The sequence below is a fragment of the Aulonocara stuartgranti genome, assembly GCF_965226115.1.
Source record: "Aulonocara stuartgranti genome assembly, chromosome: 15".
Taxonomy (NCBI): domain Eukaryota; kingdom Metazoa; phylum Chordata; class Actinopteri; order Cichliformes; family Cichlidae; genus Aulonocara; species Aulonocara stuartgranti.
This window is the reverse complement of record NC_138951.1, coordinates 7,258,076-7,283,653: the sequence shown is the minus strand read 5'-3', so window position 1 is coordinate 7,283,653 and position 25,578 is coordinate 7,258,076. Positions and strand designations below refer to the sequence as shown.

The following is a 25,578-nucleotide window of genomic DNA, read 5'->3' as shown; positions in this document are numbered from 1 at the left end:
GAGCTAATCCTTCAGCATTGTTGGGTGGGCTTAGTATTGTCGTATGGCAGCAAGCACAGAGGGAGAGGGATTATGAGATAGATATGCCAGAGTATACCCAGTTCAACATGTTGATACTGAACAGTTCATGCAGAAATATTCTAATTTTTCATGCATGCAGCAATCCACACAATGACGGAAACAAAACCAGAGGAAAATATGGCAGTTATATTTAATGAAATATTAGAAGTAATCCATTGTCATACAGCATTTATCTCTGTTTATGATACATTCATAAGAATCTCTTTTTTTTTTAACCCTTGCAGAGCATGTTCTTTCAGGTCATATTCATTTATCTCACTCTCTCTGTCTTTCTATATATATATCTATATATATATATATACATTTATAAATTATATATTTAGTTTGGCTTTTTTCTGGCTCACTTATTTACAGTCCAACAAGATACCACAAGTGTTTTTCCGCACGCACAACATCAAGACAACAGCGCAATGTGGCCTCTACAAGTCTACAAGCAGGAATCGGGGTAGAATGGGAACTGTGACGCGCAGGGCGGGGCTTAAACCCTGACTTCTCACCTCGAAATGCAGAGGAACACTGAGACAGACAGAGTTGGCAACAGACTCTTATCAGGAGGACTTTTGCAATTTGTACTGCCAGAGGTGAAGTCGCACGGGAGAGAGGAGACACTGATGATCAGCCGATCAGCAGGATGACTCACCTCACCCTGCTTACAGAAGATCGAGTGTCAGTTTGGTATCTCGGCTTCAAGTGAACATAAATCACTGCAGGGTGAAGCTGAGTTATTGTGTCTTGTAAAGGCAGAGTCTGCAGCAAATGTCAGACATGCAGCAAACCGCATGTATGAGCTGGAAAACTTTCCAGGTTGTGGATATACATGCAACCACTGCTGTGGATGGACATGTGTAGCTTTTATAAGAGTTATATGTCAGCAGAAGCCTGAAGAAAATCTAGCAGCGCACTAATACACCAATGCATATCATTAGTCTGACAGTGATTTTCAGACATAGAAACATAACACGTGTAAACATAACTAAAGTGCAAAATGTAGAAAAAAAGTAGAATTGCTTATCAAATTCAAGCACATCAGCCATCTTAACAAATTAATAGAAATAGCATAAACTAAATATAATATATAAATAAATGTAACATACAAAAACAGAAGTCATACACTGGCACTGGTATGAAGTAAACAGTTTAGCTTCAGCGTCCATAAGGCTGAATCTGACTACTAACATTAAAAGGCAATAGCATGCAGGCCAGGGGTTTTAAGACACCAAACCAAACTTTTCAGTTCATTAGCTTCTTAGTTTCAGTCTGTTACTCCACTGAAATTCAGCTGCTGAACACACACACTTACACATACACACACCCATAAAGGCTTCAGTGTCTGCTGTGTCCCCACAAAAGACTTAGATCAGACTCAGAGTTTGGACTAGCAACTTATGGCATTGTTTTATCGAGCAGAATTCAACAGCGAGGCATCATCACATTCAAACTCATGGTTTTAAAATGACATCAGAATCGTAATAGTGCCTTAAGGATCAAAAAATAAATAAAAAGCCCTCTCATCCTTTGGACTCTTTCCTCATCAGTTCCCTTCGTTATGTAGGATTGTTGCTTCTTCTTTCGAATTAGAGGTAAGTTGATGCTACATCTGTTTTTAATTCTAGTCTTACATACATGCAGCATCCCCACAAACGAAGCCACGCTTGCACATTTTGGAGACAATTCTGAGCATTTGAAAAACTCAAACATACAAAAACAACTTATTATAGCATAAAAGACATTTTTAATGTTATCCTATAAATGTGGTTATTAGAACTGAGAGCAGCAGGAGTTGTGAGCATATTTGAAAAAATTGCTTCCAGTGCTCTCTGGTGGACAAATGACTAACTGGAGATGCAGTTTTTAAAATTACGCCAAATATATTTTAGTGTAACTTACTGGCTGACATCATGTATACACCCATTAAAGGCCTCACATTACAGTTTTTCCAACTGTAATTACTGATCACATCCACAATTTGTTTACTGTGAGAGCTGTAATTTCCCCTAAAGTTCCCTAACAGAACTTTTAGTTTCAGCAACTCTGTAACTCCGTTATGGACAGAGTGTAGGACAGGTCGAATAAAATGTCTGGGACTGACTGTGATTGCTGAGTTCACCTAACTAGCTCAGGTACAGTCGTGTGAAAAATAAAGAACACCCACACTAAGTTTTACAGTTTTGCACATCTGGTCCTTACCAGATCCTTAAATGAGGTAACTACAACCTGATGTGAAAAATAACACATGCATTATTACACCATGTCATTATTTACTTAACTAAAACTAAGCCAAAAATACAGATGCAGTGTGTGTACACCCTCACTGCTTCCACAGAAGTAGCAACCGGATGCTGTTAATCAAATGCACTTCATTAACTGATCATCAGGAAGTGTGAGCAATTCTCTGAAAGGAAAAGGTTTTGCCGCTTGTTTGCGTTAACACACTGCCAAGGAGCAAAGACTTCTGCAAAGTTCATAGAGAAGAGTTATAATGCGATTTCCAAACAATTTGAAGTCTGTCATTCAACAGTGAGAAAGATTAATCTCAAGGGGAAAACATTTTTCAGTCGTCCCAGGAGTGGACATCCTGGCAAATTCACCCCAAAGTCTGGCTGTGCCGTGTTTACAGAAACTGAAAAAAACAAAGAGCTAAATCTGAGACTCTACAGGCCTCAGTTAGCATGTTAAATATTACAGTTCACATGTAGATCACAGATCACAAGACATCTGGAACAATGCCGTTTGGACAGATGAGACTAAAGTGGAGGTGTTTGGCCATAATGCACAGCACCATGTTTGGAGAAAACCAAACAAAGCAAATTAACACAAATATGTCACACCAACTGTCCAGTACAGGAGTGGAGGTGTGATGATGTTGGTGTGTGATGATGTTGGTCTGTGTTGCAGCCACATGAAAAGATTTTCACCACAACAATGTGAGAGACTGATTCCGTCATGGAGAAAACAATTATGTCCGATTACTGATGCTTAAAGATGGCTACTGGACCATGGGGTATACTTGGTTATTCACATCCTGCTTCTGCATTTCAGCTTATTTTTTTTAATAACAACACAGTGTAATACGTCATGCGTTGGTATTCACCTGAGGCTATATATACATTATTTTAGAATCTGGTAAGACCATGTGACTTTTTAATATGTCCTGACGTGTTTTCTGACCTTAGAGTTGAAAGAGGGTGTGCTTTCTTTATACCAGGACTGTAAGTACAGACAACAAACTTCTAGAGCTAAATATTTTTAAAATGATGTGAGGCTAATGTGCACAGGAACATAAATAGTATTTCGCCCTTTCTTCCATGCATACAAAACGTTGTCGGTACGTGCGCTTGATGAACGACAAGCGCACATAGAGCCTGCTCCTTACCATCACACACCACAATTATCACAGCCTGGCATAAATTGAACCTGTGTCTGTGTCTCTTATTGCTTTACGTAACATTTTCTGACAGAAATGCTGAAAGAAAACAAGTGCTTTTTTTCCATAATCCATTGGATACATGCTCGCACGGCTGATTTGGCCAGAGGCACCGACAAACAAGCTACATCGTTCCATCACACTAGGCTTACTAAGAAATGTAGCTAAAGATTATCAATGTGGGGTGCTAAGAGAGACTTATGGGCCTGAATCAGCCATGCACTTTGATTCAGACTGTCTTCTATCTATCGCTCTATATCTACACGATTGTTTGGCGTGCGCTCAATGCTTGAATGCATGTAAAATCTCCTAAATACAGCAGCGTACATTAAGATTTGGGGGATTTTTTGGAGGCAAAATAATTGCCTCAGTTAGACAAGATGTTAATGGAAACTGGGAGTTTACTACCTATTATGTTTTATGATTTTTCTTTTCTCAGCTGTTTAAATACTGTAATATCCCTGTAATCGGATACATACAGTAAAAGAATTCACAGGGTTCCTCTAGCTGATCTTAGACCAGCAGGGTAGGAATTCATAAGAGAAACACCTAGAATATTTACACCATATGACAGACGACATAATACTATAGTTCCAGCCTATCTATATTATTTATACTCATATATAATACAGTTTTTATCTATTAAATCTGAGAATGAAGTCAGATTCGTTTATATATTTACACTGAAATGTTTTCTTTCTGATGGATTCTGTACAGATCCTTTCATGTATTAAAGGTTCATTTGGTACACGCACACACACACATGCACTCACAAATACTCACACACACAGACGCAAAACGCTGCTGGGTGGTGCGAGCTGCTACGAGGGACAACAGTGGGCACGCAACAGACAACAGGTAGAAGGTTGTGGTTGCAGTTGATGTGGAGGAGTTTCTCGGCAACTGCGTCATTTACTCCTGATTTGAATGCGTCTAGTTCTCACTTTTAAACCTACATTTCTTTTTTTTCTCTTCACTTCTTTTCCAGTTTCATCTCTGTTGTACCTTTTTTTCCTTGTTCTGCAATCTTTCCTCCACTACAGTTGGCACTTTACCCTCCTACACCCTCAACGTCCCGGCCGGCGAACACCGAATACACCCCCCTGTTGTTTTCTGTTCTAAGAGGTAGAACATAGGTGGGATGCAGCTCCCTCCTGCGGCGTGCCTATATGTAGTGTGTACTATAAGTGTGTGTGTGTGTTTCGTCAGCACTTCGGCTGGTCTATTTCAGAACACTCTGTGTCCATGTCAGAGTCGTACAGCGAGTGGCCCGTGGGGTCACTCTGAGACGATGGCGGGTCTTGTGGCGTGTGAGTGTGTAAAGTGTTTGAGCGCGTATCGTCCTGGAAAGTGTCCGTGCGGGAGTAGAGGCCGAGGTCGGGGAGCTTCGAGGGCGAGTCGCTGCCCTCTGTGGTGTCGTTGTAGCGGAAGTCCTCCAGGTCGACGAACCACTCGGGCCAGAATCGTCGGCGGATGCGCTCGCAGTACATGGCGAGGTTGATCAGCTCACCTGGGTGGAACAAACATCTCAGTAGGTACAGCGCCCATAAGGTATCTCACTGAGACACCAGTGATATAAGTGAGTATAGGATTAGATCTCACAGTCCATAAAACAGCAAATAGCAACGCCAGCTGATAGCTCAGGAAACACTTTACTGGGGATTTCTGTGCAACTGCTCTAGCCTGCCTACAAGCTGCTTTGCAACCCACCTAAACACCAGTTGCTCATTTTAATCCCATCTTGGGCTGTTGTGTATACACATATAGAGCACTGCCTAATGGAAATAACACCTTCTTTTGACTAAAGTGGCCCTAACTGAAATATTATTTTCCAGTAATGATGACTTAGATTTAAAAGAAGAAGAAAACAGATTTTTATGTATAAATAGTAATAAAATGATAATTCATCACTTTTCCATTGGTCCTTTTAGGCACTGATGAGCTTTAAAGGTTAGCAGAAAAGGTTAAAAAAGTTTCTAAGTCAAAGATCAGAGAGTTTCTTATTATTAATTTTATTCTTATTCTCTTAGATAAACAAATAACTTGATTTACAGTTTAGTGAATTTCATTTTCATTTTGATGTTTCTCATCTTGCATCAGTTGATTATGATTTTCGCTAAAGGACATTGTGTTGTTTTCCTCTCATACATAGTGTTCAAATGTATGAATTCTGTGCTGAATGTGTAATTAGAACATGCAAAAGTTCACATTTCTATATTTCTATATTTCATATAAAAATTCAGAAAGAAAAAGATTAGATATGTTTCCCGTGTTCTATTATGAATCAAATATGGATTTGAGAGATTTGCAAATCATTGCATTCTGTTTTGATTTACACTTTATGCATCATCCTGACTTTTTTGGAATTGGAGTTGTGTATACTGTACATACATCACTCAAGTGCAAGTTTGCTTGAAATTAGGTAGACTGCCTTTCTGGTGAATTCACCTTTGATTAGCTGCTCTGGCCGCGATCCCGGTAGCGTCCACATAGCAGGGGCCAGGTGACCAAACACTGCGGCGTCTACTGTTGAAAGCTTAGAGCCCATAATGTACTTCTTATCACCTTAGACAGCAGACAGAAAAATATAAGTCAAACAGTGAAGCTTTCCCCCCTTGAATTCCATTTTCTTCTGTTTTATAATAAATAAACACATACTGGTAACAGATTAACTGACACCTTTAGTGAAAAACATTTAACCTGAGAAGCCACCTGTCATGGCCAAACAACTGCAAATTGTCTACCATGAACTACCCGGTTTGACAGTGATTGCAATGCTAAGTTTCTACCACAGCAGGTCAGTGTTCAGCAATCCCTTCAGTTTTTTTCCATCTACTGCTGCTAACAAAAGTGATGTCTCTGGTTATAGGTCTCAAGGCGCATATTGAAAAGCCACTGATCTGGCCCTGGGGTAAAATATGCAACCAAAATGGTGACACACACTGAGATCGAGCTTCACAATACAAAGTGATTTGTAGATTTACAAAACAAAGCAAAAGAAAAGGAAGAAAAAAAAGTGTTTTCCCACTGAAGACTCGAATGTGACCACATCTAAATCTGGGTGATTTTCTGGATTCTAAGTTTTGAATCCATTTGTCTTCTGGATAAACATACTTCTAACCTTAATGCATACTTAAATAGATTCAGTTGCCCATAGGCTGACTCATACTATTTTAAATTGGAAAAAAAACCCTCACCTAGCAGGGTGGCCAGGGTGCGCATGTCCTTCTCCATTAAGGCGTACACCTCCTCGGTAGAGAACCGTCCAATCCCGTGACCATACATCTCCCTCTTAACTATCCCACCTGTCAGGTGACTCAGGATCCACTTGAGTAGGTCACTCAGTGGACCGCTCACCGACAGCATCTTCTGGGTCTCCTCCAGGTTGTCCACCCACTGACAGTAAGCTATGGTCCTGTGAGATGCATATATATTTATATATACAGACACACAGATGCACTCATTTAATACAAAAACAATCAGCTTGAATCTCAGCGGTCCCTCACCAGTAGAAGTGCTCATCTACCATTTTGGTGATGGCGCGTGATAAGGCCTTCTCCTGGGGTGTCAGGCTCTTGTTGAGGCTCACGCCCAGCTTCTCCTCCAAGTAGTCGATGATGAATTCTGTCCCACACACTTGCTCCTGGTTGTACTCGATCCATGGCATCTTTCCCTGCGGCGAAAGCTTCCCATCAAAGTAGTTCTAGAAGAGGATTAAGGAAAGGGGGTGGGAAGATGATGAGAAAATTCTCAAAGTGGTTGGTAAATGCTGCAAAAGAAACTGAGTGACCTTTGCAGGAGAGATTATTTTTAATAAATTCATTTTATTATATAACAGACAAAATATTGTTTTTCTTTTGCAGCCACATAAACACAGTCATACCTGGTAGGGCAGGTCAACCATACGGAGGTAGGTCTCCAGCTTAAGGCAGAAAGGCGACAGAGATGGGGCGCCAGTTTTGGGCCTGGAGAACTGGTGGAGTATGATTGCATCTTTAGAGTCCAGCTCTTCCTCCTTTCTGTATGAGGCAAAGAAGGAAAGAGCTGCATGTCACATACACTCCAAGGGTTGTGAAAAAACAACAACTAAACACTAAAATGTAGAGTGTGGGTTGGGTGTGAGTCAACTGCATACATGGACATAGCACTCGTCTTCTATATTTCTACATAGACATTTAGTCCTTTGCAGTTTTCAGCATTTTTTCATTTGGATTGTGTTCTTCATCAGAAGTTTAGCCTTTTCTCTTGATGCTACATTGTAAATATGATGGATTAAGACCAATCTATCAGCCTCAAATACATCCCTGCTTTTCACTTTGATTAGAAGACTGATACCATCCTCATAGCCGCCTGTTAGTAGTCTACTTCATATTATAGCTGAAAACAGGGAAGCAATTAGGCTGTTCCCGCTTTTAGGGAACAAAAAGGAAGTCGGCATGACACAAATCTTTAGATCTTAGATGTACAAACACTTGATATAACATTAGACCATGTTTAAATTTAAGTTAGGATGAGTGTTAACCAAGTATTTTGTATCAACTATATAGAGAGTGTAGTTTTTTCTATTATTTGATGTTATTAGCCCCTCTGATGTCAGTGAGAGTGGGCATCATTGAATAGTCAGTTTTGGCACAGGCACACGGGTTTACAAAGGGCAGCCAATCAGAGGAAATCTGGCTTGGAGGGCGGCCTTAAAGGGAGAAGAGCTATTAGCTTCATACAGTCGAAGTCTGGCCAAAAGCCCATTACAAGATAAAGAACTATACTGCAACTGTAGAAGAGTCCATGAACAAAAAAATATGGAGATAGCCACCACAGTTGCTCATAAAGCACTTATTTTTGTGGTTATTGTTAGAGTAATAAGGTTGGTGTATGTATTTAGCCAGTTTTGGGGAGCATACAAAGATAGACTTAGCAGATTTTATGGTTAAGGTAAGTCTCAGAAGCACAGCACATTTTTATTTAATTTTAGCCATATTTTTTTCAAATCTTTTACTTTCAGTCTAGTTTTAGTTGGCCAAATATCTAAAGATTATAGCAGACTAGATCTGAAGCTGATTCAGGTGACAAAATATAAATATGTTGGTGTAAAAATTGTTGTGTTTTTACTGTTGAGAGTTTTTCCAGCGTCCTGTTTTCCTTGACATCAAATGTAAATTATGTCCATATGTCTACTCTTCTCTTCCTACCAAGCATTAGAATTTTGTTGCATTTCCGTGAGAAACGGGGGTCATGGGCGCTAGCTGTACCTAGTAGTGGGCAGATCGATCCAAATATGGATAGCATCAATACCAACGCTGGAACTGGTATTGGATTGATACTAGCACAAGAGGGCTGATACTCTGTTTCTATCCTCTAAGTAAGGTATGTCGCCCTCTGAATTGTGTTTTTGAAACCTTTTTGTTTTAACTGTCATGGATTTATTTACAGCGTAAAGCACACTTGAAAAAAGTCCTTTAGAGACAGGAACATTTGCACTCCAAAAAGTTTCCAAAAAGCAAACAAACAAAAAACGACAACAACACAGTTTCATATCCATGAAAAGGTGAACGTTGTGTTTTTATTGTGTTAACTAATTATTGTGGAAAGTAAAAATCACAGCGATTCAGTGGTCTAAAATTTGAAAATTGATAGTGATTCGTCTCATTAGTCATGACACACTTACTCTCCCCTACATAAACTGCCTTTATACACTGAAATCAGTATTGGTACTGATATTGGTATCGGCAATAGTGGCCCAGTATTTACTTGGTATTGGATCATACCAAAATTAGCAATTTTGCTGCACTGTTTCCGGGGCCAGATCAAATTTGCGACTCTAACCTTCTGACTGAATCACTTCCATACTCATCGGCTGTTCTGATTGGCTCTCCGCTCTCCAGATTATTCTGATCTGGTTTTTATTATTTGAGGAAACTGTCAGTACATTTCCTCACAGTTAATGTCCTCCTGCTTTAGTTTTTACTAAGTTACTCTCTTGCTTTCGTCAGCAAAATAAAAAATGAAAATGAAAAGGTCGTAAGTATGTGCATCACGTGGGCTGTCTGCATGAAAACTGTAACATTATAATAACGAATCACCGACCGGTTAATGTCAAAACTGCCACAACCACAGCCAGACGAAAAGCAGCACATTCACGCGGAGAGGATGCAGAATTAGGACAAGGAGCTGTCCGCCGTGTAAAGTGCTGAAACGACAAACAAGCAGGCGGCTGAGTGCAGAGGAGCTGTCTATTTTCAGTGCGGTGCTTAAATAGCCGCTGACACGAGAATAGAAGAGGATCGCCTACAGCACGCATGGCTGCTGACAGGACGATGTAGAGAAAGGGAGGCAGGGGGGAAACTGCAACATATCCGCTCATACAGGTACAAAAAAACAACAACAAAAAAACCGCAGAGGAAGCTTCCGTTTCCTCATCTTAAAAGCACATCGTCAGTGCCATTTGCAGTAACACTAAGTACCCTTTAAACTGTAACATAGCACAGACCCTGGCCTGGACTGCGGGTAAATCGAAGAAATAAACTCGCTCAGTCAAAGCTTTCACCCTGAAAATGAATAATCAAGCACACAGCGCTTCTTTCTACTTTAAAGCTACCATATCCCCTCCCGCAACCTTCATGATTCAAGGTGTTTACATCAGAGGTTATAAAAGACCGACACACCACTGCAGCGTTTAGACTGGACCTAAACACCAGCGGGAGTGTTAACCTCCATCACCTCCCTCGTCCTTCTAGCAGAGACTAATGAAAGCGACCTACTGCCTCTAATGTCCTTTCATTTGGCAGCAGAGCTATGTGAAGGCCGTGGTAGCACACGGACATACAATAACACTAATAAACTATTATCATATCACTAATCACAGAAATAAGCTAGCGAAGATGGAAATCTCCCCTAATATGTGTGTGTTTATGAGGAGGAAGCTCAAGGGGTGGAGGTTCCGTTACATCACAACACCCCCACCCCCACTCACGACTCCTTCTCCCCCGTCTCCACTCTCACCCAGCCCAATCAGACGAGATTAAGTAATATCAGACCTCAGTGGAAAATACAGCTTTGGAGTGAAAATATGAGCAGATCAAATCCACACGGATTGTGCTCTGGCCTGGGAGGCCTGCGTACAGGGATCCTGAGGTCTGCCTCTCTCTGGCAGTCCCTGTGTTGTTGTTGTTGTTGGTACCTGATGGCCAGCAGTTCGTGCAGCAGATAAGCAGCGGCAGCGAGCAGAGCCCCTCCGGTCAAATACAGTGTTTTCCGCCACCACGAGTCCGAGCCCAAAGCTGACATGATCCCGCCGCAGTCCTGCAGTGGGTATGCGATGATGTACCCGTAAAACGAGAGCTGATCATCGGACCCCAGCAGACCGGAGGAGAGGCTCTGGTTCGGTCCGAGATCAGCCACACACGACCGAGTCCAGGCGAACCCGACACGCCAGTACATGCTCTCTGTCTCTGGCCACTTTCCGCCTCACCCTGGCAGCCAAGAGCTTCATCAGCGGGGGCTTCATGGGTGCACGCGGATGCAGGTGAGAGGCGACGGCACGAGGACCAGCCGACCGGACACAAGCATCCCGCCCGGAGCCCGTCCCCGTAGCGGGGTTGACTTTCTCTGAAGCCCGCTCGGAGCTCCCAGGTTATGTCCCCCTTTTTATAATTACTGTCAAGAGTAAGTGAAACACAAAAGGGTTTCCGGTTATGTTTTCAATATAAAAGTGGATTTGCGGGTCATCCTTTGCAAAATAATTCGAGTAATGTCAAGAAAAGTGCCGAACAAAAATAGATAAATCCAAAGCTAAATACAAACCATTATTAAACTACTACAAAATAATAAGGCTACTTTACTGGTGGACAGCCAAATGAATGAGTGGCAACAGGACAAAATTCCTTCCCTTTTGACAATACTTTGTATCTAACCTTTTAAAACAGATAAAACTCTTATAAATGAGGCAACAGTGCTAATAAAAATATTAGAAACAGCACAATATTTGTGGCAATAAAAGGTCACAAAAATGAACAGGTGTGCCACAGAGAATGAGAAAATATGAAGATTTGTTTCAAGTTTACTGAAGCGTAGTAGCTTTAAAAGTCGAACTTCAAACAGGCTTTTGTATCTTTTGACCATGATTAATTCTTTGGGGTTACACTTATTTTAAACTTAATTCCTTGTCGGTGCGGTTGCCAACAGATTTGTCACAGACTTTACGTTAAGGTTATGATTAAGTACTCCTGAAGAAGCACTTAAAAATAGTTTTGCTTCCGCATTTTGTCAGTTCATGTGTAATCTTGACTTTAGACCTTTATTTTGAAGGAGACATCACATAGCTTGCCATACTACCTCCGCTGCCCTTATGCAGCTAAAGCGACGTCACGGGAACTGACTGTACCCCGAAGGCGTCAACTACCAGAGTTTACTGCACCTTCAGTGCTTCATTTTCATAATCATAACGTACAATTTATCCTCATTTTTAATGTCGCCACTTGGAGCCCCAGGCTGTGCACATTCCGAATTTTCTACCAGTACATGTCAGCTGTCACTCTTTGTAATCAACACTAGGGGTCCCACCACAGCCCCTGCTCTGAGCAGACACTGCTGTTGGTAAAAAGGATTTCCTATGACTTTTGTAACATGCTGGAAGAGGCCTCAATGTGCATTACACAAAAACGAAGGCCCACTTTGTTAAGTAGACAATACACAATAGACTTTATTACCATAACTGAGCTTCGAAATGAGCCTTAAAATAACATTTTCTTTGTTCTTTAACTAGAACTAGATATATCCATGTAGGATCATAGGATCACACCCTATTTTAAAGTGGACACCAACAATAGAGGAGTTGAATGGCAGGAAAAAGGCCAGAGGGCACCGTGCCACATCTGTTTTTCTTTCTTTTTTTAAAGGAAAAAAAAAGAAAAGGCCTGAAAGAAAAATAATAATAATAAGCAACAATAGCAGCACACTATGCAGTTCACCTGAATGGGACAATGTGCTTTCATGAGGGGTTCTCTCTTTAACCAGCAGCTTTTATTTTGTAAGGCTTTCAAGCACCTTGTTTTAAGTACAGCCACACACACAGCTTCCGCTGTATTACATCACAAAAATATAGAGACATTTACACACACATATTGCCACAACTCAGTGATTAAATTCAGGGAATAGAGTAAATTAAAATAAGGTACAACCAAAACTTTGCAGATAAACATTTAAAAAAATATGTTCCTTGACAAATTAAAAGCAAAGGTTTTTCCAAAAACAAAAAAAGTGTTAGATAATGCACTATACAACTAAAGTAGGGTAAATGGAAAAAATATTTACTATAAAAACAAACAGGGGCACTTTTATCTGAAGCACAAACCAGCTCATGATTTCCATTAAACTTTTCTTATATAAGCAAAAGCATGAAAGATAAAAGAAAAGTATCATAAGGCTATTTACAAGGAGGTGGGGGTTGGTGGGTTGTCATAATTCAAAACAGTAAATTCTTGTATTCAAAGAGCTCATTTGTGCCCTCATGAGGAGCTTCTCTTGGCATTTCTCCAGCCACAGTTTACCAATCAGCCAGCAGAGACACTTAACAGGGCAGGTGCATCCCATCACAGCTGAACAGGGTGATAACCAATAAGATCCACCCTGTAAGCTCAAAATCAATTAACAGGAAAAAAAAAAAAAAGTCTACTGCAATCCCTGAGGAATTAAAACCCACCCAGAGTGGCCGCTCACATGTAGTACACACAGACACAGACATGCACGCACAGTGCTCGTGATCAAGTTTTGTTTTTTCAAATCCCACGGAGCTCGACGTGTAAACACTCACTCCTCTGGACTGTTCAAGGATGTCAGGATCATCACAATGACGAGTGTCTACTGAACCATTACATCTGTTCCCCCTACATTCCCTTCCACCCCCAAAATGTTCCTTGGCTTTTAAGTTCGTTTCAAGTTGGAGCCTAATCGAGACAACGTCATGGCTTGTTGTATTCGATTTGCTGTTCACTGCAGGCATTTCCGTGTTTCTCGCTCAGTCCACAAACCCATAATGATCAGACAAGGAGGAAAAGGTAAAGACACTCAGTTTGTTGGGGAGTGGGGGTTGATTGAGGATCAAATTTCTGATTATTGTGACTGTTTCCAAGTGACACTGTAATGGTTGCACTGTGACATTACAAGAAGATCCTCCACGTCGACATTATGGATTCCCACGGAAATACAGACGGCATGCTAAGACTGACTGTAGGAGTTGCTCTGGTTCCCATTGGAGCTCTGATCACTCTCACTGCAGACAGAGAGAAAAATGAAGTGCATACAGGTCACTGAGATAGACTGTGAGAAGTCCAAGTGTACAAGAACATACTGTACTAATGAAAGCAGACCCACAGCAATTAAAAACAATTAACTTGTGAAACCATTTCCAGAGAAAAGAAGCTCAAACCTCATCTTCACATGTACAGTAATTTTCTACCTACACTTTGCACAACCTTTACATATTTCTTAATTTCTATTCTAATATCTGTCCATACATACATACATACATACATACATACATACATACATTTTTTTCCTGTTATGAGGATTAATAATAATATTTAAAGATACTGTAAACACCATATATTCCATTTCTGTACCACAGTTTGATTTATTTTTTTTTGTACCATGACACCCAAGACAAATCCTCGTTTGTGTACAAACGTGGCAATTAAAAAAAAATAAATAAAAAAAATAATACAGATTCTGATGAGACAACCGTCTACAATCATTTTCACCTGAGACTATTTTTTAATCATCTCCATCTTTTCAGCCACCTCTAACATGGAAATCCCCATGTCAGTGTTACGTCAGTATGACACTAACTACAGTGGCTTGCAAAAGTATTCGGTACAAAGTGGTGTACACGTGAGAAGTGGAACGAAAATCATACATGATTCCAAACATTTTTTACAAATAAATAACTGAAAAGTGGGGTGTGCGTAATTATTCAGCCCCCTGAGTCAATACTTTGTAGAACCACCTTCTGCTGCAATTACAGCTGCCAGTCTTTTAGGGTATGTCTCAACCAGCTTTGCACATCCAGAGACTGAAATCCTTGCCCATTGTTTTTTGCAAAACAGCTCCAGCTCAGTCAGATTAGATGGACAGCGTTTGTGAACAGCAGTTTTCAGATCTTGCTACAGATTCTGGATTGGATTTAGATCTGGACTTTGACTGGGCCGTTCTAACACATGGATATGTTTTGTTTTAAACCATTCCATTGTTGTCCTGGCTTTATGTTTAGGGTCGTTGTCCTGCTGGAAGGTAAACCTCCGCCCCAGTCTCAAGTCTTTTGCAGACTCCAAGAGGTTTTCTTCCAAGATTGTCCTGTATTTGGCTCCATCCATCTTCCCATCAAATCTGACCAGCTTTCCTGTCCCTGCTGAAGAGAAGCACCCCCAGAGCATGATGCTGCCACCACCATATTTGACAGTGGGGATGGTGTGTTCAGAGTGATGTGCAGTGTTAGTTTTCCGCTACACATAGCATTTTGGCCAAAAAGTTCCATTTTGGTCTCATCTGACCAGAGCACCTTCTTCCACATGTTTGCTGTGTCCCCCACATGGCTTGTGGCAAACTGCAAACGGGACTTCTTATGGTTTTCTGGTAACAATGGTTTTCTTCTTGCCACTCTTCCATAAAGGCCAACTTTGTGCAGTGCACGACTAATAGCTGTCCTTTGGACAGATTCCCCCACCTGAGCTGTAGATCTCTGCAGCTCGTCCAGAGTCACCATGGGCCTCTTGGCTGCATTTCTGATCAGCGCTCTCCTTGTTCGGCCTGTGAGTTTAGGTGGACGGCCTTGTCTTCGTAGGTTTACAGTTGTGCCATACTCCTTCCATTTCTGAATGATCGCTTGATCAGTGCTCCGTGGGATGTTCAAGGCTTGGGAAATCTTTTTGTAGCCTAAGCCTGATTTAAATTTCTCAATAACTTTATCCCTGACCTGTCTGGTGTGTTCTTTGGACTTCATGGTTTTGTTGCTCCCAATATTCTCTTAGACAACCTCTGAGGGCGTCACAGAGCAGCTGTATTTGTACTGACATTAGATTACACACAGGTGCACTCTATTTAGCCATTAGCACTCATCAGGCAGTCTATGGGCAACTGACTGCACTCAGACCAAAGGGGGCTGAATAATTACGCACACCCCACTTTTCAGTTATTTATTTGTAAAACATGTTTGGAATCATGTATGATTTTTGTTCCACTTGTTACGTGTACACCACTTTGTATTGGTCTTTCACATGGAATTCCAATAAAATTGATTCATGTTTGTGGCTGTAATGTGACAAAATGTGGGAAAGTTCAAGGGGGCCGAATACTTTTGCAAGCCACTGTACAGGCAGCACTGTGTTGTTCACATTATTAAAAAAAAAAAAATTGCATAAAAAAGGAAAAACACTGTAAAATGTACACATGAACTGAGATAAAAGTCATTTCAAAATCACTTAAACACTGAAAATATGTAGCGGCAACAAACCAGATGTTAAAACTAAAACTGTGTTGATCAAACCACTTTATCAAAATCTCTGTTTTTGCACCAAATCCTTGCATTTTTGTTTTATTTGCACAAAGGTCTAACCTCCCAACTTCTTTTATAAATTGGTTTGTAAGAATCAGAATACTTTAATAATCCCTAAGCAAATTATGTGAGTTACAGTTGCTCCAAAACAATAACAGTAACAGACTAAACTAATTAAATTATACAATATATTACGAAGTTTACAAAATATAAAAAAATAGCTAAAATATATACACAAATGGCTCAATTTAAATATCAAGAATATTACAGAGGTGAAATATATATGATTGATATTTTACTCTACTTAATCTGTCCTGTGTGTTTTAAAATATAGGATTTTTTTTTTTAAAGAGAAAGAAACAAGTACACTACATACCTGTTTGGAGGTGGTTTGGGTTTTGGCATCTTATTTAGGACAGCAGCTATCTCCTTTCTATCATCAAAATTTTTCCACTGGTCATACAGCTTCAGAATGACACGGATAATCTCTAGGATCTTTACAAAAAATAGACACACAAAAAACACAAGACAACGTGAGGCAACGCAACATCAGTAATGAAAACTCACAAATGTTAAATCAAAGTAAAATGGGTCATTTTCCTGTAAGTAAAATATACAGTAGTCATTGAACAAAATGAACATTTTCTTATGTAAAATCATATACATGAAGTGAATGACATGATCCGTCTGTGTCAGTATGTTACATGCTCAAATCCATAGCAAAAATATCACTTTATGTGGTTAATATTTGAGCACAAAATATATTACTAGCACATACACATACAGTACATAAAAGGATAGCAGTGATTTTAATAACTAGGTCAATCTCATGACCTCGTGCTACTTAAACGCAGATAACTCATCAGCAGTTAATGGTGGCAAAGTGAGAATAAAGATGTAAAAACTTGATTTAAACAGGCAACAATGTGCCTGCCATATCACAATGTGTGGAACCTCAAGTTGCTATATGTTATGAGGCTAAGTACGAATGGGTAAAACTCTACAACACTGAAACTGATATCAAACTGACTTTGTCCATGTCGACCGAGAGCTCTGCAAACCACTGTCTGGCATCTTTCTGCTGCACCACACAGGCAACATGCAGACAGGCTGTGGGAGGAAAAGAAAAACTGATCAGGTTAAAGCTTATTTAAAATCAGTAACTATATTAGAGAACAATCTGAAATGCATGGGTACAAGTCTTACCCAGGGCGATCATGAAGGGAGGGTAGAGCAGACACAAATCTGTCCTGTACGTGTCATTCACTATTCGCCTGGTAAAGAGACATTGGCAGGGCAGGCACAGAGTGAGGACACACAAAAACAACTAAATCGAATAAACAAAAGCGACAAATGTCAAGCAGATGGTATCGTACCAGGCCAGAGGCAGCAGCATGTCCTCCTGTCCCATATCCTGCACATACTGCAACAGTGGTCTGTAGGGGTGGTACACAATCAGGCAACAGTCCTGAAAACATAGAAAAATATTACATCAATAAATCAGTAACACAACACTCAGTCAAGCCAGCACTAAAGACACAAATCTTTCTGTACTTACCATCAGCTCCAAAAGGTAAAATTCACATTCTAATATCTGTAAATACACAAAGCAGGACTGGGTTTAGGACACAACATGCATGGCAACATAAACTAGTTCAGAGAAGACTCCAAAGAAAACACATGGCAGCTTCTTACAGAGATAACTTACTCACAAAACAAATTAAAAATGCTTAAAAACCAAGACATCTGAGAGAAGACCATCTGGACAGTATAATATATTATACACCTTTAAAAGCTTGCAAAGCTTTTAAATACTATTCAACATACGTTACATAGTGTGTGTATATATATATATATATATATATATATATATATACATACATACATACATACATATACACACACACACATACATACAGTGTATATATAATAATTAATAAAGCAATTCCAAAATTTCTCAATTAACATGCAAAATAACAATTTTATTTATCCCTCTTTGTTTATTTTCTCTGACTTATAACTTGAGGAAGTTAAGCTACCCGTTCTTGAATTTTTATGGTTTAGTAAACAATAGATAAGCAGTCACTTGTAGCACAATTAGAAATAATTAAACTTCTGATAAAAACTCCACCAGCAAATATTAGACTGCTCACAATCTACACCGCTTTTTGTTTAGAACTGTCTGTGTGCTACTCCATCATTCTCTTTTACTATGTCTGCAAAAGCAGACACAAAAATTTATGTTTATGAGTAGCATCACCTTGCAAATTCCCTCCCTGCTGTGTGAACCACTCCCTCCTTTTATCACTTTGCAGTGGCCCTCTATAAATAATAATTTACACACTTTTCTGGTCAGAGGGCATGTCAAAGCTGTGCTGGTGATGTCCCGGAAACCCTGCAGTGATGCTAGATAAATAATCTTGTGGCAGCTCACTGCATTTGCCACCACAATGTGAGATGCTGTGCACAACAACTGTGCGTACTGTAGCACACAGTACAATGCTATCTCTCAGAGTAACTGAGTTTTCATCACAAGGGTGTGAACATTAGCTGGGGAATCTCACATATTAATAGACATTAATGCCATGACACTGTGATATAGAGTAAAATGTTCTTGTTATGTTGTAAAGCGGCATGGCGGTTAATAAATAACTTTTCAGATCAATTGAATTCTGTCCATTTTTTCCTCAATCTCTGCTTTACTAAAATATCATGTACATAAGACAACAACTTAAATGTTTTTCATGTCTAATGTCCTCAACTCTTTCTGTCCTGTGCAATTTACCATCAAAACTCAAAACGGTATTTTTGACTGTCATAAAAAAGATCACTTTACCTCTTTATATTATGATGCTGTGCCTGTTATATTAACTTCCGCAAGGATATTTTACTTACATGATTCATTCTGTAGGGGAACTCCTTTGGAAAGGCAAAGGAAAATCTTGTTTTCACTGTTTGAGAAAAATAAAACAGCATTATACAACCTACACTGCAGGAGAAAAAACACATTTATTTTTAAATTTAAAGAATATGTTGCTGAACACAGTCACTTACACACAGATGTTGCTGCAGAGATCAGCCTGGTGTTGGATACAACTCCAAATTCCTAAAAGGACAAAAATGATTAAGATCAGATCAGTTAATAAGTGGGAACCTTAAAGACAGTAAGGAACTTCGAGGCTTCGTGGCAGCATAGAAACACTCATACCTCAACTTTAGAAGCCAGGAAAACACAGGTAGGAGCCATGAGAACTGGATCTATACTTTTCAGAGAATACCTACATAGAAGAAGACAAAGAAAATTATTTGTTTGAGTAGTAGCTATTAAAGTAAAAAAATAATAATAATAAAAACAACTATTTAAAAAACTGAACACAATAACCTAAAACATTTTATATTGAATGATAGATGTTTTTGAATGGAGTATATGGACACATTTCACTGCCACTCCCACAGGAGTATAAAAATAAGATTTTTAGTCTATTTGGATGGGATCCGTTTACCTGGCATAGAAGCGTTTAAAGTAAACAGTTGCAGTAGCAATGACCTGCTGACGCAGCTTCAGGTGTTCACCTAAAGCCTGGATCACTGAAAGACACAGAATTAAATATGAAAAGAGGTATAGCGCATTTTATTATACCAATATAGATTGGCTATAAATAACTGTTAAGCCTGGAGATGTTTTTTTCTTAAGCAAACAGCTTACACGAACAATACCAACATAACTTGGTAGGCTATCAATTACTATCAGCCAAATATAACAAATACCATTGGCAAAGAAAATCTGTAGCTTCCAGTACTCCTCTTCTGTGAGAAACTTCAGGTCCTTCTGGCGCTCTTTCATCAGGTCCTGCTTATCCAGGACCCACTGCAGACTGACAAATACATGAAACAATATTGTTTTAAACCGCTTAGACGTCAAAACGTGAGCAATGAAGCTAGCAGGCAAGACAACAATAACAACATAAAGCTAAGCTTTAGCCGCCGGCTCTGGTGTCGCTGACAACATAACAGAACGCTTGCATGATTACGTTTTATGGCATATACAATCTTACTGAGTTTTCTTTCGGTCTTATTTATATTGACTATTTTAGATCCTAGCAGCAGTTTAGGAGAAACTGTTAGCGTCGTCATACGATGCATCCGCAAACACAGCTAGGCCTCACAACAAAGAAGGCGAATTCATAAACAAAACCGTAACATGTCGAAGTTTTAATAAAAACTTACTAATGAGAACTCTGCCAAAAATTCCCCGCCATATCGTAGCAGCTGAGGTAGAGAAGTAGGCTTTAAACTGATATTACTCGCTTGCAAAGGAGTGAATACCAGACGGAAAGTAGTTAGGCTAAGCAGAAGCTAGAGTAACATCAAAAACCTTCCGGAAAACGAAAGGGGATGGTTCCGGATTGTATTTAAAATCCTTTAAAATGTCAAAAGTGGGATTTTTTTTCTTCAGACAGTGTTGATTTGAGTTTTAAATAATTGATAATTAATTTGAATAAAGTAACATTATTCAAAGGACTGAAGCAGTCCATGTCCAGTCAATATCATTGTGTTAATGATACAGTTACCATTTACAGTAATACAGTAACATGATGCAGTAACATTTTGATATTTTATATTCAAGCTAGCCTGATTCTATTAACATTGCACTGTACAAGTAAAATAAAAATCACCAGACACAAGACAACACTAAGAAACAGTGAGTAAGTAAGAAACACATGTCAGTCGTCGTAAGTCTGTCCTTCTGTCTGGAAGTTTTTATCCACCAAAATGTGTGACTGGTATATTGCTGAGAATAATATGGGCTCTAAATTCAGATTTCAGTGCACTGCATATACACGTTGCTTTAAAGGAGGCTTTAAAAGTAGTTCAGCAGAAAATTCTGTCATTATTGTCAGTAATATTCTTTCAGCAGTCCATAGGTCTAATAAATTATTTGGCGTAAGCTTGACAGATATTTGTAGGGACATGCACCCTTTGGTTGGGGAGGTTCTACATTCTGAGGGAAGGGCTGAGGAGAATATAAGACCCCAGCACAGACTGTGAGACAAAGTAAGCGTCCGGTTTCCAGTGTTCAGCTCCATAAGTGAAGTCTGCCAGGATGAGCCGCAGTCCAGAGAGGATGTCTTCATACCGCCGTCATTTCGAGGGCACTTTGGCAGCCAGCTCTGCCTGCCAGCTGCGGGCTTCCAGTCCATCTCCCACCCGGAAGGAGACCCGGCATCGGTCAGCAAGCTTCACCCGGAGTGGTGAGACAAGGGGGCACATGGCCCTCAGTAACAAGGCTCGACTGACCAGGTGGGTAACGTGTAAAAATGTATTTATTGGTTATTTATGTTAGTTGTGTTCAGATTTGTCTTTTTAAAGAAGTGTGAAACAAAAAATACTAACATCAATCAGAAAAAAGTTTTCTCTTCCTTTCCTAAAGCAGTACAAGTATGGGAGCTCTGTGCTTTGGTGTGTCTAAGGATGGTGAGCTGGAACTGGACCTGGATGTGGCTGCAGAGGAGAACCGGGCCTTTATGCTGACTCGTACCCACGAAAGGCAGGAGATGGTCATCCTCAATGACCGTCTGACAGTGTATATCGAAAAAGTAATCTGCAGTCCAACCATATTCTGCTTCTGTGTTTATAATAAAACCTGAAACACATACACACAGGTCTGCTCTGTTGTCTGTTTTTCTTATTCAGAAATGAACAAGAACATAAAAGTTAATATTACACATAGTGCTTCATAACCTTTTAAGATGAAGCACATTGTACATTTTGGGGGTTTTTTTGTTTTTTTTTTACTTTTAACCTGTTTCTCATGCTCCTTGCTTTAGGTGAGAACACTGGAGTCAAAAAACAAGCAGCTGGAGGCTGAGATTGAGGCCCTGAGAAGCAGCTATGACAGATCATCTGGGCTTAGGAAACTCTACGAGTCTCAGCTGAAGGAAGTGAACAGGGACGCAGAGAAAATGAGAGAGCAAAGGGTGAGAGAGAGAGTCAAGTGACTTTTTAAGTGGCAAACTGAGAGAGCTGGTGTGGGTCCTTATTGTAGTCACCACTGCATTATTTCACTCCCTTATTTGTTCAGTTCTTACCCCTCAGCAGTAAAATATTGATGGAGTGTTGTTGTCGTCCTGGGGGACGGGGCTATGGCTCCCCACACCCTCTAGCAGATTGTTACATGGGCAAACCTTTTGAATACAAGCACGCTCATCCACACAGGTGTACGCACAGGTGCACACACGGGTGTTCACTGCTCACAGACACAAACTACACCTTTGTTGACTGCTACCTCAAAGGACATTGTGCGCTGCCGGTTCTGCGTGCTGCACTACAACATTCAATATTTAGTATTTACTGTTATTTACACTAAGCTACATTATTGCGATGGTGTTGTGTTTATTATGTTGCTCTCTTTTTTTCTCTCTCAACAGGTGATCCAGGAGATTGTTTCTTTATAAGTGCCCCTTCTTACTGTCCCTCTTCCCCTCTGTTTTTCTTTCCCTCCCCCTCTCTCCTTTTCTTTCTCCCTTTCCTGTCCCCCAGCCATGTCTATCCCGTCTGTAACAACTGAAAATAAAATAAATAATAATAGCAGAGGTCGATCAAATGGACCAATACGGCAAGGCCTTCAGACAACAATTCTGATGGCTAAAGAACCAAACGGGACAGGCAAAAAACAAAAACAAACAAACAAACAAAAAAAACCCACCAGCCTCTATCAATCTTGTACTTAGAGCTTGTTCTTGTGCTGTCATGATTCCACAGTCTCTCTTTTTTCTTTGTTTTTTTTCTTTCTTTTTGCAGAAACTCTGGTGTGGAAAATAAGTACCCTGCTGGGATAAGCTGGCCAAAGTGTTAAAATTTTATGTGTGTGCATGTATTTGTAATATTTTGTTGCACATAAATGATGCGGTTCTTTTTCATGTTCTTGTTTTTTTGTGTATTGTCAAATGGTTTGCAACTGTGTCCTGTTTTCCTCCTTTACCTCTTTTCCCACATTGGGTAGCGCTAGCGCAGAGGGGTAGCACTGTTTTTTGATTCTACAGGAGTTTGACAGTTGTATCTGTGGCCTGTACAGGATCTGTCTTTGGCAGCCAAGGCGGCAATGTTGGGCCAGTTGGACACGCTGAAGGCAAGATATAATGAAGCCCTGGAGACCAGGAAGAAGTCAGAGTATGAGATTGAGGCTCTACGCCCGGTATGACACAATGAAAAGTCAATTTGTAACTTTGAATAAAGACACTTAGCAGCTGCTTGTGAAAATAAATTACATTTATATCCCTGTTGTTTCTGTTCTTCTCAGAATGTGGACAAAGCAACCTCAGCCCGGATTGCGCTGGAGAGGCAGCTGGAAAATCTGGAGGTTCAACTCTCCTTCCTGCAGAGAGTTCACAAAGAGGTAACACATAGCTGCCTCGTGGTTGGCATGTCATTCATATTCCCCATCAGTGGTTTAACGGGCTGTAAATTTGCTGGTTATTGTCAAATCCAGCTCGTGTTGATGGACAGAGTGAGTAAGACCATAAATATTGCAGTTATCTATTTGGTGTGAAAACTTCAGAGGAAGTCAAACAGACAAGTTCTGATTTATCTGTGGGGCAGAGTGGTAGATTTGAAAATGTTCCTAGCTCATTTAACTGTCCCCCACCCGTGTTTGTTTTTGTTCTACTGAAAGGAAATTGAGGAGTTGATCCTGCACATCTCTTCAGCATCCTCTGAATCTGACTTCATGTTTGGCCTCCCAGACCTTTCCCCTGCCCTAAAACAGATTCAGTCTCAGTACGACAGCATTGCTGCCAAAAACCTGGAGGTAAGTGGCATTGATGAAGCTGAAGTATGCCCCGACTCTGGAGAATTAGTCTCTAGATCTCTTTGCATCTCATTCTGTGTTGTCCAGGAAATGGAGACCTGGTATAGAACCAAGTTTCAGGATCTTGATAACACCTCCAGTGAACATATTCAAAAAGTCCGAAGTATGAGAGAGGAAATTGCTGCCTATAGGAAGAATGTGAGTGTTACTTTCTGTTCTTCTTGTGGTTCATTCTGCAACTTTTCTGGATACTCAGTGTACATATGCACAATTAGATCCTAGACAAAGAACATGAACTGGAGGTACTGAAGACAAGGAATGAGTATTTGGAGGCCGAGATCCGTCACAGATTGGAGAAATATAAGAATGAAGAGAAGGGCTTAGAGGTAACTAACTGACTGACTTATAGAGATATTTTTTGTCATCCTATGGCCTGATCACAACAAAAAACATACACCTCTGATGTAATTTCAACAGGAGCACATTGAGGGAATTAAAGTGCATTTGAAGGTGAGCAAGGAAAAGACTGCTCTGCTGCTGCGAGAATATCAGAACCTCCTGAATGTCAAGATGGCTCTGGAGATTGAGATCGCCACCTACAGGTGAACAAGCATTACAATAGGTTTTAAGCACTTAGAACACTTAAACTGTTAATGTGCACACACACAGATGTGGGTGTGTGGCTTTTACATCAAGTAGAAAATAAATAGTATTATGCAAAAGTCTTGAGACACTCCTTTTTTTCTTTACAGTTTGCTTCCAAAGAAACAGATTTCCCTTCTAATTTTCTCAAGGCTTTGTGAAGGTTTTCAATGTTTTTCTTTGGACATTGCCACCCTTTTTCACTAATTTTCAGTCCAGTTCTTGTACCTGTCCTTATTTGGTAAACCACTTAACACTGAGCTATTAATCATTCATTTACAACTGATAAATGAAGCCTCATTAGAAATGGCCTTAGTGGAAGGGTGGCTGTCAAGAAGGAAAACAGGAAGAAAAGGTGGAGGTATGCAAAATTACACAAGATGTGGAAAGAAAATCGGGCAACAGATCAGATGGATGTAAACCGGTAAAACTTTGGTTCAAATTGTCATCAGTTTTCCTTTCTTTTTTCGTATGTTTGTGTGTTAGAAAACTGATTGAGGGGGAAGACAGCCGATTGGGCACCATGGTCCAAAACCTTTCCTTGACTGGAGGCTTGCAACTTCCTTCCAGTGATAGCAAATGTGCTCTCTCAGCACCTTCAAAGCTGGGTGGATCTTTGAGTGATACAAGCGGTAACAGCACTGAGAGAGCTGCAGGTGCTGGCCGAATAGCAGCAGCCTCATCAGACATCCAGGCTGATGGTAACTTAGAGAAGCAGGCAACAGTGATGTCCAAGAGAAAGACGGTCCTCATCAGGTAGAGGATGACTTTGGCACGGAATGCATGACACATAAAACCTGTAACATTTTCAGCCAGATCTCTAGTGACTACACAGTAATCATATTATTCTGTCTGATCTCCCCTTTCCCAGAACAGTTAAGACAGATGAGGACATTTACGAAAGTGACACACAGGAGTGCACCATCGTCATTTCCGGAGCAGCCGATGACACAGATGAAGAATAAACCCCCAGCTCTGTGATTCTTTTTGAGTACATCTGGTGTGCCGTCATCACTCCGCTCTGCCTGGTCCTAACTCGCTCTCAGCCTCTGCTTATCTAACCCTCCTGTGTGACATGAG

General features: G+C 40.2%; 3 protein-coding genes across 3 annotated transcripts; 1 reads left to right on the top strand and 2 right to left on the bottom strand.

Moving 5' to 3' along the window:
* Positions 1-200: 200 nt before the first annotated feature.
* Positions 201-11,144, bottom strand: faxca (failed axon connections homolog, metaxin like GST domain containing a). Its single transcript, XM_082505468.1, has 6 exons — positions 10,683-11,144; positions 7,389-7,524; positions 7,012-7,208; positions 6,703-6,920; positions 5,954-6,070; positions 201-5,015 (listed from the first exon to the last, which is right to left on the bottom strand). Exons 1-6 carry the CDS (start codon positions 10,940-10,942, stop codon positions 4,711-4,713), a joined length of 1,233 nt encoding a protein of 410 aa, XP_082361594.1. The 5' UTR covers positions 10,943-11,144; the 3' UTR covers positions 201-4,710.
* Positions 11,145-12,501: 1,357 nt separating this feature from the next.
* Positions 12,502-20,435, bottom strand: ccnc (cyclin C). The gene is made up of 12 exons (XM_082506923.1): positions 20,277-20,435; positions 19,818-19,924; positions 19,553-19,637; positions 19,258-19,327; positions 19,104-19,155; positions 18,945-19,000; positions 17,608-17,643; positions 17,426-17,517; positions 17,256-17,323; positions 17,080-17,159; positions 16,426-16,544; positions 12,502-13,772 (listed from the first exon to the last, which is right to left on the bottom strand). Exons 1-12 carry the CDS (start codon positions 20,306-20,308, stop codon positions 13,718-13,720), a joined length of 852 nt encoding a protein of 283 aa, XP_082363049.1. The 5' UTR covers positions 20,309-20,435; the 3' UTR covers positions 12,502-13,717.
* A 683-nt stretch (positions 20,436-21,118) lies between these two features.
* Positions 21,119-25,463, top strand: ngs (notochord granular surface; the record flags this gene model as incomplete). Its single annotated transcript, XM_082505869.1, has 11 exons — positions 21,119-21,350; positions 21,481-21,646; positions 21,878-22,027; positions 23,125-23,244; positions 23,350-23,445; positions 23,722-23,856; positions 23,944-24,054; positions 24,132-24,242; positions 24,334-24,458; positions 24,985-25,254; positions 25,370-25,463. The coding sequence occupies exons 1-11, from the start codon at positions 21,154-21,156 to the stop codon at positions 25,461-25,463; spliced, it is 1,575 nt and encodes a 524-aa protein (XP_082361995.1). The 5' UTR covers positions 21,119-21,153.
* Between the last annotated feature and the right edge of the window lie 115 nt (positions 25,464-25,578).

Coding starts and splice junctions, on each gene's coding strand:
- faxca (XM_082505468.1), bottom strand. CDS start 10,942: ATGTACTGGCGTGTCGGGTTCGCCTGGACTCGGTCGTGTGTGGCTGAT. Junction 7,525..10,682: donor CACGAACTGCTGGCCATCAG/GTACCAACAACA, acceptor TGCCTCATACAG/AAAGGAGGAAGAGCTGGACT. Junction 5,016..5,953: donor GCCAGAGCAGCTAATCAAAG/GTGAATTCACCA, acceptor TGTTCCACCCAG/GTGAGCTGATCAACCTCGCC.
- ccnc (XM_082506923.1), bottom strand. CDS start 20,308: ATGGCGGGGAATTTTTGGCAGAGTTCTCATTA. Junction 19,328..19,552: donor TTTAAACGCTTCTATGCCAG/GTAAACGGATCC, acceptor TCTTCTATGTAG/GTATTCTCTGAAAAGTATAG. Junction 13,773..16,425: donor CCCAAACCACCTCCAAACAG/GTATGTAGTGTA, acceptor CTCTGTCTGCAG/TGAGAGTGATCAGAGCTCCA.